Consider the following 16,206-nt stretch of genomic DNA (forward strand, 5'->3'; position numbering starts at 1 on the left):
CTTGTTTACCTTCAAGCCTTTAAGACCCCAAATGCTATACCTTTTGATAGCCGGGCACCATCAGCTTTCTTCAACATATTTGCTTATGCACCATTTGTCTTCAGTGATCGTATCATGGAGGTGAGCATAAAATGATAGGTTTTTTGTTCTTTGACACCAGATAACTGATCCCTTTGGCACCTCATGATCACACAGGCTGTGTTCTTCCATGTGGGCTTTGTTGCTTCTGAACTAGATGGTCGCTTGTTTACCTTCAAGCTTTTAAGACCCCAGACGCTATATCCTTTGATAGCCGGGCACCATCAGCTTTCTTCACTTTTGCTTATTCACCCCTGAAGTTTGCTCTTGACCAAAGAGTAGCTAAAGCAAATGAAGAAATGATAAACTCAGAGTTGAATAGAAATTTCAAAGAGCAGCTTCAAAAGACAAAGCCAAATATTATAATGAAATGTGCAAAAACAATTAGAAACCCAAAAGGATGCACTTAGCATATCTTAAACTGAAAAAATTAAAACCTCGAGTTGCAATATTGAAAGATTCTATGGGGAAAATATTGAATGATGCAGGAAGCATCAAAGGAGATGGAAAAAATACCCAGAGCTACTGTACCAAAAAGCACTAATCAACATTCCACCTTTTCAGAAAGTAGCATGAGCAAGAATCAATGGTGCTGAAGGAAGATGTTAAAGCTGTACTGAAAGCATTAGCCAAAAACAAAACTCCAGGAACTGATGGAATACCAACTGAATGAAGCTAATGAAGTACAGGAAGCTACTACTTGGTCAACTGATGGGAAGAGATCCATATTTGTATTCATTCCAAAGAAAGATGAGCTAAAAGAATGCTCAAACTACAGAACAGTATCACTTATATCATATGCAAGTGAAATTTTGCTCAAGATCATCCAACAATTGTTACATTAGTACATTGGCAGGGAACTGCTAGAGGTTCAGGCTGAATTCAGAAGAGGACATGAAACAAGGGATTTCATTGTTGATTGTCAGATGGGTCCTGGCTGAAAGCAGAAAATATCAGAAAACTATTTATTTGTGCTTTATTGACTATTCCAAGGCATTCAACTGTGTGAATCATAACAAATTATGACAAACTTGAAAATAATGGGAATTCCAGAACACTTCATTGTGCTCATGAAAAATGTGTACATGGATCAAGAGGCAGTTGTGTAAATGGAATAGGGAAACTACATGGTACAAAATCAGGAAAGGTGCGAGACAGGGTTGTATCCTCTCACCATATTTATTCAATCTGTATGCTGAGCAAATCATCAGAGAAGCTGGCTTACATGAAGATGATTGTGGCATCAGGAGTATCGGAACACTTATTAACAACCTGCAATATGCAGGCAACACAACCTTGCTTGCTGTGAGGACTTGAAGTACTTGCTGATGAAGATCAAGGATTACAGCCTTCAGTATGGATTATGACTGAATGTAAAGAAAACCAAAATCCTCACAAATGGACCATTAGGTAACATCATGATAAATGGAGAAATGGTTGAAGTTGTTAAAGATTTTGTCTTGCTTGGATCCACAATCAATGCTTATGGAAGCAAGAGTCAAGAGATCAAAATAGAAGATTTATCGGTTAAAGTTGATGGCACAAGACCTCTTTAGAATGTTGAAAAGCAAGAATATTACTTTGAGGGCTAAGGTGCACCTGACCCGAGCCATGGTAATTTCAACTGCCTTATATGCATGCGAAAGTTGGACAAAGAATAAAGAAGACCTAAGAGGCATCAATGCTTTTGAATTGTGGTGCTGGAGAAAAATATTCAAAGTATCACAGACTGATAAAGAGCAAACCAATCCATCTTGGAAGAAGTATGGCCAGAGTGCTCTTTAGAGGCAAGGATAGCAAGACTTTGTCTTACATACTTTGGACATGTCAGAAGAGCTGGAGGAGGATATCATGTTTGGTAAAGAGGAGGGCCAGATAAAGGAAGGAAGGCCCTCAAGGAGATAGACTATCAATGGGCTCAAGCACAGGAACAATTGTTACAACGGTGCAGGACCACGTGGTGTTTGGTTTTGTTGTGCAAAAGGTAGTTCTGACTCAGAACAGACTTGATAGCACCTAACAACAATCATCTTTATAGAAGCAGACTGCCACATCTTTCTACAGTGGAGTGGCTAGTAGGTTTGAACTGCTGACCTGTCAGCAGCTGAACAACTGACCATTGTGCCATCAATACAGTGTACTATACTTCTGGCAGTCCTCGGTATATTCAATATTCTTTGCCATTACAAAAATTTGTATGCATCAAGCCTCACCTTCCCTTTTCACTATCCAACTTTGCTTCTATATGAGGCATCTTAGTTATCAAAGTGATATTTTTTCTTTTCTTTTTTTTTTTTAACATTTTATTAGGGGCTCATACAACTGTTATCGCAATCCATACACACATCAATTGTGTAAAGCGCATTTGTACATCATTCTCAAAACATTTTCTCTCAGCTTCAAAGAAACTTTTTTTGCAGCAAACTTGCTCAAGTGAAGTATGTCACTTGGCTTCTTGACTACTGCTTTCATGGATGTTGGTTGTTGACCCAACTAAAATGAAATCATTGAAGCCTTTATTTCTTCACCAATTTATCATGTTTACTGATCCAGTTGCAAAGATTTTCATCTTGTTCATGTTCATGTGTAATTCATGCTGCCAATATAGTCTTAAACCTTCATAAGTAAGCACACACCCCAGCCCACCTCCCCAACACACAGACACACCTAATGTATTTGTCCAAATACAGTTTTGTTTATATGTATGCATTATATCCCTAGAAAAATCATCCCAGTTTTCCCTCCTGTGTTTTCTGTCTTGTGTCCTGTGGTTCATGATGTCAGCTAAGGTCATCAGTATATTGAAACCAAACTGACGGGATGGGAGCAGATTATTCTGCCTTTTTTATAGATCTTTGAGTTGTACATCAAAATGTGGGGGTGACCATTTCACACTTGTCAAGCCTGCCTATGAGAATCACAATTCTATCAGCACTATAATCATCAGTGATTTAAAATTCACCAATGTAACTATGTTTCATCATTACAGTTAGAAACGGAATGACGACTTTGGAGCATGGTCTAAGAGCCTAGTGTTTTTGCATTACTGATGTAGAATGGGACAGGTTGTTCATACAAATCATTATCATGGGGTAAAAAAGAGAATCAGTTAAGTACTTTAGTTCCCAGGTTGTATCATCCACATATCACAGGTTGTTAATCAGCTGCTGTCTAATCCTGATGCTATGTTTTTCATCATAGAGTCCAGCATACCAGGTTTTTGTTCAACCTACATACTTAATAAGTTACAAATACAACCCTTGCCACTCACCTTTTCTCAATATGAATCATGCAGTGTCCCTTACTCTGTTTTAACAACTGCCATGTACAGGTTCCATGTGAATGGGAATTCCTGAATCATTAAATGTTCTCGAATTTCCACTCTTCATAATGTTAAAAGAATTCAGTACTCCAATAGTAAATATTTATCAAGGCCTTACTATATGCAGGCCCACTGCTAACCACTTCCCAGACATTATGTAATTAAATCTATATAGTGATTTAGGTATTATCATTGTTATATTAGAACATTACAGCTGAGAGAGTAAATGCCTTTCTAGAAGTCACAGATGTTAAAGCTGAGATTCGAGCCCAAGCTTTCTGACTCGAGCCCATTCTTATTCACAATGTGTTTCATTATTCCCAATAGCTTATTTTATTGTTGTTTCTAAATATTTGTATATATGGCTGTAACTTTTTACCTTAAACTGCTTTGACTTTACCACACAGGATTTAATATTATTCTCATTTTCATTTAGTCTGTCAGTTTTGACTTTTTTCTACAATTTTAAGAGTTGTGAATATGATTTTTTAATGAAATAAATAAAAACCAAGTACATTTTAAACTTTTATTTTTGACATTTGTAGCATATATTTCAAGTACTCCGCAAAAATAGGCAAAGAACATATATTTAGCATTAAAAAATTATATTACTATAAGAGTGGCCTAGACCAACAATGAAGGTGCTCATTTTAAAACCCCAAATACTACAAATGGAAGTGATATAGAAAACAAGTCACATAAAACTTGAATCTCTAAAAATTAAAATTGTTATTGTTTTCATCTATGTTCATTAGATTTTCTTTAGCGTATTCTATATGGAGAAGACAATATATGTGAATTTGGTTTTTAGTTTTGATTTTAATGGTCTAATGACTATTAAAATGTAAAACTTGTATTCACCAGTAATGCCATAAAATACAATGAATGTGTCTAACACATTCCCCCAACCATAAATGCAGTTTCAAAATTAAAAACTGATACTTTTTTTCATTTTCAAAACATTTTCTTCCTTTTTGTACTCCTTGATAGCAGCTTCACATTACCCCTGCCCCTCCCCTGCCATACCCTGAAGGAACTCTTATTCTAGTTACTTTCTCTATAGATTCACCCAACCTGGGTTTCATATACCAAAAAAAAAAACACGTAGAAATATACATAACAGAGTCAAGAACACTACCAATAGTAACAAAATACAACAGAGATAAATCCCAATTTGAAGGGGGAAAAAAACAGCTCAAGTTCAAAGTGCATCAAAAGGGATACCAAATGACAAGGTTTTAACCATCCGTTAGATTTATCATTGTAATCTACTATAATTGTCTCTGTAATACTCTGTCTGATTACCAGTTTATTCCCATCCTCAAATATGATAGGAGGGAAGAATTATTCCATAAGTAAATCTTGAACATGTATTTTGGGCTTCCACTGTCATCCATTGCTTTTTGCAAACCAGATTTCACAATTTCAGTTCTGTTACCATTCCCTCCTTCAGATTTTGATTATATCATTTAAAATCCTTAGATCACAGATGTTGATATAACTAAGTTCACGTGGACTTAGTTAAATGTCTCACTTAGATGGCTGCTTGTTTGAAAACAAGCCTGTAAGATCTAATACACTGGGGGTCCAAAATGGCAGCCGGACGCTACCAAAGTTTCCTTAAGCTCTGTGAGGAATGGCCCGTGGATGAGACCAAATGAGGCCGGGAATTGGGCGCTTACCTGTGGCAGCAGGTAGCTGAGGTCTTTCAGGAGGGAGAGAACATGCAGATCGCGGAGCCTGAAGCCTGTGATCAGATGTACGAGAGCTTAGCATGGCTCCATTCAAACTATTACAAACACAAGTACCCTCGACCCAGAGACACAAGCTTCAGTGGCCTGTCCATGGAAGAGTACAAGCTCGTCCTGCCCACAGACACCTTGGAAGAATTTAAAGAAATGAATAAAGGCATGTGGAAGAAACTGCAGGAGAAGTTTGCCCCCAAGAGTCCCGAGGAGAAGCACAAGGCCTGGGCGAGGTCCTTGTCTCATCCACGTCCCTAAGTATGGGGTAAAGATCTAATACACTATTCTTTCTGACAGCCAGGTACCATCTAATTTCTTCACCATATTTTGCTGTAACCACCATATCTTCCGTGTTTCCTTCATTCGGGTATGTATAACACAATTTGTAGTGGAGGGTGGGGTTCGTTAATTTTACTTTTAAAGTAATATTTTGAGGGAGAAAAATATCGAAAACCTTTTGAAAGTAAGTTCTGACTAGTGACTACACAGTAATGATATGAAATCCAAAGGCAGAAAAGTACAGAATGAAAAGGAAGTTTCCCGAATAAAGGGGCTCTCTCCTGCTCTCACTCCTGGGGAGCTCCCCACGAGGACCATCAAGGAGGGCTGAATTTAATGCACTCCCTGCTCCTTGTAAGCAAACTTCCTCCTGCCAATCAATGGTCCTGTGACCTCATCATATCAGCTGGTTCAACTCCTCTCCTGCCCACTCTTCCCACCCAGTTCTACCCACTAGAAGGAGCCCTGGAGGTGCTGCTGGGCCTCAGGCTATGTGATATGATCCCTGGAAGTACTGGAGAATGAGTAATCAAAGGCAGCCCCACCAGCATTTCATGGCCGCACGAGCGATTCCCAATCAAAACCCTGGACACCAAGATTAGAAGCAAGTGACAGTCTGATCCTGCATCGTCTTTGTGACCACATGCACGGTGGAGTACATGGTGCCTGGGCTCACCCATGTCACCAAGCTTCTCCTTGACTCTCACTGGTTCTCGGCTGCAGCCAACATGATGGCCCGCCCCCAGCGCTTGATCCCTCCCGGTGATGTATTTAAAACAAGCAGGAAGGAGATAGATAACTCACTGGAGGCCAGACACTCTCTCTGTATGTCTCCCTGTGAGACATGCCTGTTGACAAGCCACATGGAGCTACACTGATGGAGCCAGAGCCTTGGAGCTGGAGGAGCCACGTGGAGACCCACACCAGTGCTGAGATGCTCCCACTGCCACTGGATCCACAAGACTTTCCACCCACTGGCCTGTGATCTTCCTGTACTCAGTGTTATTGCATGCGTTGCATGGGTCTGAAGAGGAACTTACAGACTGGTAGCGGACATATGGGCTAATATTGGACTTATGGACTTGACCTGGACTGGGCTGGGATGTTTTCTTAGTGTACAACTGCTCTTTGATATAAAAGGCTCTTTTACACACACACAAAAAGAAAAAAGAAAAGAAAAGGAAGTTTTCCACTCACTTCTGACTTCAGGCTACCTAGACCTCCTCCCTGCCGGTAATTAATATTTTGGACATCTTTCAAAACCATCTAAAATAAACATAAAACTAGGAATAGGCAAAAAGCAGTAGTTCTCAGTAAATGTAAAACAAAAATGACCTCTTCTGATCACTGTCAGGTAAGTATAAAGAAGATTGCCTATTATGCTCGATTTCAAATATCAAAGCATATTCTCTTGTCATGACTACTGCTGTTCATCAAAAACTTGCTGGGCGCTGGGCATCTAAGGACTTTGGTACTATGCTGTCAGAGTGTATGATTCAAAATAAATGAAAACATGATCCCTATTCTAAAGAAGCATACATTTTTTACTAAGGAGATGAATTAGAAGACAAAAATATCCTCCCAGGATAATCCTTTTTCTATTATCTTTGAATCTCTTGAATAGTATCTAAAAGAGCTTCCTGGCTCTTTCCCTCCACCTTCACCATGCCATCAAAATTGCTCTTTCTCTGAATTCTCTCAATTTCAGAATATATCATCACCGTTCAGCAGAAATGAGTTCTAAATAAGGATGGAAACTCATCCATCCTCTCCCATTGCCACTCTTAAAAGACCCACATCATCTCTCACCTGGGCAACTAGCCAGTCTCCCTACTCAATCCCTTCTCTAAAAATCATGTTCTACATACAACTTTCCTCTAGTTCTTTAATGCTTCTTCCCCACAAACATGACCCCAATTCTACCTTACATATCCAGCTAGACCAGAGCATGTACACTGGTACAGATAAGAGCTGGCAACACAGGGAATCCAGGACAGATAAACCCCTCAGGACCAATAATGAGAGTAGCAATACCAGAAGGGGAATAGGAAGGTGCGGAGAGAAAGGGGAACCGATCACAATGATCAACGTATAACCCCCTCCCAAGGGGAGGAACAACAGAAAAGCGGGTGAAGGGAGACAGCAGTCAGTATAAGACATGAAAAAAATAATCAAAGGTTCATGAGAGAGGGAGGGTGGAGGAGGGGGTAAATGAGCTGATACCAAGGGCTCAAGTAGAAAATGTTTTGAAAATGATGATAACACATGCATAAATGTGATTGACACAATGGATGTATGGATTGTGATAAGAGCTGCAAGAGTCCCCAATAAAATGATTTCTAAAAAAAATCATGTTCTAACCTTCCATTCTGAATTTTGCCCATCCTAAGTAATAATGATAGAGGTCTTTCCTCATATGGCTTCCAGCTCTCCAATGTTGTATCTTATCACTGCCATCACTCCTCCTCTCTTCTACGCAGATATGAGCATTTCATCCTCCAACTATTCTTTTTATCTAGTTCATCCAACTTATCCATGCAGCAGTTTAATTTGCTTGAAATGACTCCTTTTTCCAAACCCTATCCACCCATCTACCTAACACCTCTTCTGACAAAACCCAAATACCCTCCTGGACCGGCACCACTCCTTCCCTCCATTGTGACACCACAAAGCTTGTACATAAGCTAGAAAGTACTATAAAATTATTCAACATTTCATTAAACAAAAACAAAAAACATCAAAATCCAAAGCTGTTATTTCTGAACACATCCTCCATCTAAGTTTATACACTTCTGAAGGTGGTGTTTCCATTTCTCTAACCTTCTCTGAAGAATTCTGACCTCTTCTGTTTAAACTACATCCAAATTATTTTGGTACCTCGAGAGAACAATGCTCTTTTCCAGTGTTCTTTAAATTTAGGATTAAAAAAATGGCTGAAGGGGCAAAATTAGGGCTATAGGGTGAATGTGGTAAGGTTTCCCAACCAAATGTGCAGGCTTAATGTTCTCTAATAGATATTACAAAGGCTATATATATATTACAATGTACTCACAGACATAAATCATGATTAAAGGATTTATTATTAAGGAAGTTAACAAGTTGTACTGCCAGTGAGAAAAGCCAGAGTAGTTTCAGGTCTGCTAATAAATGCCCAAAGAGGCATATCACTCTGCTGTAAACTTTACCCAGAAAGCATTAAACTCAAGCTCCTTGAGTTACCAAACCCAGACCCAAGAATTACCATAAATGCCAAAGGCACTCCACTCAGTAAGCCTCAACCTGAAGGTGCACAGTTCCACTTAGCAAGTCTAACCTTCCCCAGGTAAATGCCCAGAGGCACTCCACTCCACAAGTCAGACTCCAGCATAAAAACATAACTTGATCCATGGGTTGGGAAGTCCATCACTCTGTTCCATCCTCTGGTTCCTGGTTCTGCTGCTGCTCCTTTGATGGTAGAGCTGTCATCTAGATTCAGAAAGTTCACTGCACAGGAGTCTCCGGGTCCAAAGGACATGCTCGCACTCCTAGCTCTCAAGAGCTCATTTTATAGACAGCAGGAAGGCACTCCAAAGAATCCTCTTCATAATTACTCACAAGCAAATCCTATCAGTTTCTTCTCCCACATTGGTACCAGACCCATGCAGAGAAAGGTTGTTTGGTGAGAGTTAGCAATTAAATAATTCACTGCCCCTGCAGGCCACCCCCTGCCTCTTCTAACTACTGGCCCTTTCCCACTGAAGGATTAACTTCCCTCATTCCAATCTTTTCTTTTTGTGAACATACCCACAGAGTTTGTAAGCCAGACACTTCATGCCTTTATCTTCCCCCATTTTAAATATCCAAATTTTACACTGTCTAACAACTCAGTGCTGAGGCTTGATGTGATGAGTCTTTATTTCTGATTGGAACTTTGGCCAGCTGCATGCAAAAGCAAAGCTCAATCTACAGTAGGCCAATCACCAAAACTGCATCAATATGCACCAGCAGCTAACAGGGTCAAGCATCTTTCTCTTCATTTGGTCAGGCTCTGGGCATACTAGCCCAAGGCATCCCTACTATGTCAATTGGTACCAGCTGCAAGCTTTAGGCATTCGCAAATCTAGGTGGTTGCTATAATGAGCACACCACGCTCACCAGCTCCCTTTAACTTTCAGTCCTAGGAGGTGGCTTCTTCTGTTGGGCACAGACTTCCCAGCTTTAATGCATCAAATGGCAAACTGCTTACTCAAAATAGTCAACAGCTAACAGTCTTTTTCTTTGCAGGTCTTCCCCGCAAATGTAAGATTCCCGTTCTTTCACCAGTTCGGGGTGGGGCTCAGGGTTTCTTTCTAAGCCCTTCACTCTACCTTGGCTTCACACACCTTTTTCTTTTCAGGAAATTCTTACCTCCACTTTTAGCATTTCTAATCAAACACAGGCTGACAGCAGACTCTCAGCCTCTTGTAATCATGATTGATTTCCTATAATACCAGATAGGAAAAATATTGAGTATCAATTGTGAAGCAAAAAACAAACAAACCATATAAACCTAACCTTTTAAATAATAATCAAATATAATAATCCCTTCTCCACCCCTAGATTGTATTTATTTATATACATAGGACCTTTCAGGATGGCACTGGTCGCCTACAATCTTAATAAGCCAGACTTTTCCCCCAGGTCACTCTAAAAGCAGCTTTTCAGCTGCTTATATCATTCCTTACATCAATTACAGGTAACATTAACAAAAATAGCCATTCTAGAAATCAAATATTTTACTTCTCACGACATTTTAGTTCTGTCTCTTAACAAATTCCATCCTTCTACCAGTCTGTAGCCATTGCAGGGCACTTTAAGACAGTGTATCACTGAGAGAACTTGTAGCCATCCAATGATTGCAGAGACATGTTTGACCCTGCTTTGTTTCAATAAAAAACTCATGCATGTATAAACTGGAACCGTAGTAACAATAGCTACTCAATGTTAGATGACAAGTTTCAGAGATTCTTCTGACATCTATTTTGGGTTTATCCCCCCTTATTTTCTGTCTTTTCAATGACCGTTTTTTGCTTTTCTCATGTATGATGTTCTTGATGTCATCCTACAACTCACATGGCCTTCAGTCATTAATAATTAACGTGTCAAATCTGTTCTTCAGAGAGTCTCCAAATTCATGTGATATATGCTCCATATTTTGGGTCTCACAGACTTTTAAATTTTTTCTTCAGCTTCAACCAGAACTTATAGATGAGCAACTGAAGGTGTCATCTCCTGGCCTCGTTTTGGCTGATGATTCTGAACGTCTCTATTATGCTTTCCCACAGATGTAGTCAGTTCATCTTTGTGTGTTCCATCTGGTGATGTCCACATGTATAAACTCACCATTTTTGTTGTTGAAAAACAGTATTGCAATGAAAAAGTCTTGCAAGATTCTATGATGTGATCTTCAGCTTCATTTCTATCACCAAGGGTATATTTTTCATCTACTGATTCTTCCTCTGCTTCTACCTTTCACATTCCAATCTCCAATAATTATCAATACATCTTGATTGCATGTTTGATCAATTTTAGACCAAAGAAGTTAATAGAATTCTTCAATTTCTTCATAGTATTAGTGATCAGTGTATTAACAATGAATAATAGATGCATTAACTTGGTCTTCCTTGTAGGTGGATAGTACAGACAGCTTTATATTTCCAAATTATCACTTGATATTTTCTTTTTGATGATGGATGTAATGCTCTCCTACCATAGTAAACTATGATTCCCCAGCTCAAAATGGCCAAGACCAGGCCATTTCAGTTCACGAATGCCTAGGATATCAATCTGTATTCATTCCATGTAATTTTTGACAATTTTCCTAGATTCAAACTTGGTACATTCCATGTTGATTTCAATGATTTTTTTATTGTGAATAGGTGGTGCTGGTGGTGTTTACATTTCACACTACCAACTCTTCAATCAACAGTTAACTATTCATCAGTCCTACCCTGGTATTCTATTCCTCACCACCTCCCCTGATTTCTCTTCTCCTCTTAAGGATCTTCATCCTCCCTTTCACCCAAGTCAGTATCTGTCGGTCTTCTAGGCCATTGCTTCATCGGTCCACCTTTACCATGGTTCCCTTGGTATTTAAGTGTTTGCCTTGGCTTTAACTTTATGGTATTAATTTCACACAATTTTTGACAAACTTCACTCAGCATAATATTCTCCATTTTAACCTAAGTCATGAGGTACCTACCTTCAGGGTTTTTTGGTTTGTTTTTTTTTAGCAATGCAGAGTATTCCACAGTGTGTATGTACCAAAGTTTCTTTATCCATTCATCTACATTAATGGACATTTGAACTGTTTCCAACTACTTATTAGTGTGAACAGTGCTGTGATGTACAAGGGAGTGCATATGTCTGTTCATGTTATGGCTCTTCTTTAGGGTATCGCAGAGGTATTGCTAGATTGTATGGAATTTCTATTCCCAGATGTTTGAGGTAGTAGCATACAGCTTTCTACGATGATTGTACATACTTACAGACTCACCAAGTTCCCATCTTACAGCATCTTCACCAACTTTATTTTTTTACTATGGCTATCCTTGTCAACATAGGGTGATAATCTCTTAATTTTAATTTGCATCTCTGAGGTGACCAAAGATTGTAGTATTTTTCATGTGTTTGTTAGCCATTTGGATGTCATTTTTGGTGAACTGTGTTCATGTCAGTTGCCCACTTTTTAATTGGATTACTCCTTTTTTATCAGGTATTGTAGTTTTCTATCGATTTAGAGATTAGTTCCTTGCCTGTGTGTCAGTAAATATTCCTACTCTTTTGATGCACATAACTGTCTCGAGGAGGACCCAGGAATTTATGTGTCCTTCCTTCACTGTTTGATAGTATGTTTCTGGCCTGCATTCACTCACTGCCATTAAGTCCATGTTGACTCATAGTAACCTGCCCTGTTGACTCATAACAGGGCAGAATTGCCCCTGTGAGTTTTCGAGACTGTTAACTCTTTACAGGAGTAGAAAGCCCCATCTTCCTCCTACTGAGTGGCTTGTGGTTTTATACTGCTGACCTTGTGTATAGCAGCCCAGTGTGTAACCACTGAACCACCAGGGCCCTTAAGTTTGCGCCTATTTTTCCATTGCTAATTTTTTTTAACTCTGAGATTTACATTCAGGTCTTTGCTCCATCTTGAATTCATTTTTCTACATGGGGTATGGGTCTTATCCAAATTCGGAAGATTAATTTTTGTTTACAGCTACCGATTTTCATTTTGAGTCATGCCTCATACACATGTCCTGGTACCTTTGCTCCATTCATGTCATTAAAGTTAACTCTACTTTGAGGAGACAGTTCCTCCACAGTCACATTTTTAATATCTTCCAATCTGACAGGCTCATCTTCTGGTACTCTCTCTGACACTGTTGAGCTGCTATTCCTAAGATTCTGAGTGGCTAATCCCCTAGAAGTAGACAGGCTATTCCTTCTTCCTAGTCTCTTCTTAGACTAGAAGCTCCTCTGAAACTCATTCATGGTGGATGACCTGTTTGAAATACTGGAGCCATAGTTTCCAGCATAATAGCAACATACAAGCCACCACAGTACAAAAACCTGACATAAAAGTGGTGGTGTATTGGGAATGCTTGACCTTAAATATTTTCAAAATCATATTCTGGCTCATTCATCATCCAATATTTATGCAGCATGCATAACACGCACACTATATGTAGCATATATGTTATACACAATATACTAGAGCTCTGGGAATACCACCTATAGTATATTTTACTTGCCCAATCTAACGTGCCACCATGATTGAGACAGTTAAGGTTTATTGTGCCAACTTGGCTGATAAACACGTGGGATTAATTGAAGGGCGGAGAGATTAAATGAGTCAGTGAGCCTCACCTTTCTAGTTCTCGGGTCTCTTGCTCTCTCTCTGATGGTCAAATCAGGGTGCAGCTGCCTTAGCCAGTTCCCTGCTTCAGCTGGCAAGGCTCACTTCCTGCGAGACATCCCTGAGGAGAAGACACATGGACCTACCCTGATGGAGCCCTGGGTGCTGGAGCAGCCGAGTGGAGACCCCTCCAGCGCTGAGATGCTTACACGCTCACTGATTCGGCTTTCCTCCTACAGTCCATGTCATTGCGTGTGTTGGACTTATGGGCTTGGACAGCACTGGGTTGGGATGCTTTCTTAATGTACACTTACCCTTTATATAAAACTCTCTTTTATATAAATGAGTTTCTGTGGATTTGTTTCCCTAGTTTACCCAGACTAACACAATGATCTAAATGGTACTGTGCTGTACCATAAGCACCTGTTATAGTTGCACCTGGGCCCCGCTCATTCTGTGCCAAAATCAGGACACAATGTCCTCCTTTTCCAAAGTCCAGCAGAAAGCAACTGTAAACAATCCAATGCAAGCATCCAAGCTGTGATTAGAACATTCAATTTATCGACCTCTCTCACCACTCCTTTGAGAATATCTTTTCATTTCCTTTTCTGAACTTCTTTTATAGACTTGAACCTTCATTTCCTTTTTTTCTCTTAAAAAAGTGGCAAACTTGTCTTATTCACATATGCCTCCGAAGATTTTACCTGTAGGTCAAAAGGTAAATGGAAAAAAGACTATATCCCATGTCTGCTCAGGACAGCAGTTTCATTCTGTTATTCATAAGATTACTATGAGTCAGAACTGACTCAACAGCACCTGACGCTAACAATCTCTGGAACTGACAAACTCAATACTAAATAATCATGACAAGTGGGAAAACACTTCCTCTGGTCACAAGTCACAAGGTGTAAAGAGAGGGTTTAATGTTTGGTATAGGCTGAACTTAAAGCAAATGGACACACTCTTCCGACAAATGAGAATAAGATTTCATCAGAACTGAAATGGTATCTTGGACTATTGAGAAGGGGAACTTGCAGAAAACCTTGGGCATCTCTAGCATCCAGCATCTCTAGCACCAGGAACAGTAATCATTTAATACAAATAAATAGTGAAGAAACAGTTCATAGGCAGGAAATGTGTAAAAAACACGACAGTACAGGGTCAAGTTGTTTGATGACCCCAGTGTAGAGTGCTCACTCCACTCCTGAATTCTTACAGATATATGTGTGTTGTGTATGTGCTAGCGAATGAGACCTGTCCTCGAAATGCTTGTCTTGCTACATCAGTGTTTCCCAAAGCAAGCAATATTACCCTTGAGGCAAGGGGGGCCGGGGGCGTTTCCTCAAAAGATGCAGTGGGGGGAAGGGGAGCTGCAAAAGCACATACCTATACTTTTATCCTGGACTATGGACTACAGTTCAAAAGTTTTAAATTGCTGGGGGCGGTCACAGAGTTTATTTTTGCTTTTCTGAAAAGGGGGTGCTGGGCCAAACGCAAGTGCTAGATGCTAAGTTTCTTGAGTCTTATATCTTTATAATCTCCCTTTGAAAGCTAGCATAGTTACGAACATAAACTAAAGAATAAAGCGCCTTGTATGTCTACTTGTGTAACCTCAGGCAAATTATCTAAAATGTCGGTGCCTCAGTTTCACACCTGTAAAAGGAGGATAACAAACAGTCCTCACTGCCATCTAGCTGATTCAGACTCTTAGCAACCCCAGAAAGATAAGAAGCTCTGCTCCTTATGGTTTCCAAAACCTATTCCATAACATTGAGCCCCTTTAAAATGCCCAGCACAATACTTAGTTCAATATATTTTAGCTAGTAGTTATTTTATCTATACAGTGAACCCTCCCCACTTCGCACTTCGACTTCCATGGCTTCGCTCTATCGCGGTTTTTGCGTAACAGCGCATGTTCTGTCATTACTGCCACTGATTGGCTCATACGTACACCGCTTCTGTCTGCATCGCTACGTATCGGAGGTATGTATCAGATGCATTTTTGCTTTTGTACAGTGTACTGTAATTGTTTGCGATTTTTAAGAAATTTTATCTAAGCCCTATGATGGCTCCTAAACGAGCTGCTTCTTCTAAGCCTTCTGACAATAAAAATAAGCGCCAGAGGAAGATGCTCACCATCCAGGAAAAGGTAAAACTTTTGGATATGATCAAAGATGGCAAGAAAATCGTGGAGGTTGCATGCCATTGATTACAGTATTTGTAAGAACTATGTATAATAATACTGTATGTGAAATATGTAATACTGTAAACTAGATGCCATAAATAATATAATAAATAATAAATGATCATTGTAACGTCCAAAATGTTTTACTGTATTTTCCCTTTTTCGTTTAATAAATTGGGTAATACGAGTGTAATGGTGACTAAAGGGTGTTTTTTCATGTCCTCTATGCTCTAACTACGAAAATATTTGATTTACAAATAAGGAATCCTACTTCGCGGAATTTCATTTATCACGGTAGGGTCTAGAACCGATTAACCGCGATAAACGAGGGTTCACTGTATACTCTAACATAGGTTTCCAAACGTATTTGCCCTGTTGCCACTTTTTCAGAAAAAATAAATTACCCTACATTCCCTGGCAATGAAAAACTACAACCTTGCTATTCAAGTGTGGTCTGCATAATGGTATAGCATTAGCACCACCTGGGAACTTCTTTAAACTCTCAAGCCTTTTTCCAAACACGGAATGAGAAAGTACTTTTATAAAATCCCGAGTGATTAGGATACACATTAAAGTTTAATGAGTACTGCTCTACAACACTCAGATTTGTCCATATTGGAAATAAACAAAGCTCATTTATTTAATATTCAGCTTTGGCAAAATTCAAGAAACTCACTATCAAGTCAATTCCACGTATTCCTGAAGAAAGATGAGGCTTGATGTG

At 39.4% G+C, this 16,206-nt stretch overlaps 2 protein-coding genes across 2 annotated transcripts in view; one reads left to right on the plus strand and one right to left on the minus strand.

The window, feature by feature from the left end:
• The window catches only part of LOC101644789 (charged multivesicular body protein 3), an 84,723-nt gene that overhangs the window by 66,570 nt on the left and 1,947 nt on the right, over positions 1 to 16,206 (minus strand). The gene's annotated exons all lie outside the window — the stretch shown is intronic.
• LOC105979081 (ubiquinol-cytochrome-c reductase complex assembly factor 2-like) lies at positions 4,993 to 5,403 on the plus strand. Its single transcript, XM_013005971.1, is given in 1 exon segment — positions 4,993 to 5,403. A coding segment is annotated over 1 exon segment (411 nt).

This window comes from Echinops telfairi, unplaced genomic scaffold (genome assembly GCF_000313985.2).
Source record: "Echinops telfairi isolate 266 unplaced genomic scaffold, ASM31398v2 ScPeMD7_7467;HRSCAF=8505_1, whole genome shotgun sequence".
NCBI classification, from domain to species: Eukaryota; Metazoa; Chordata; class Mammalia; order Afrosoricida; family Tenrecidae; genus Echinops; species Echinops telfairi.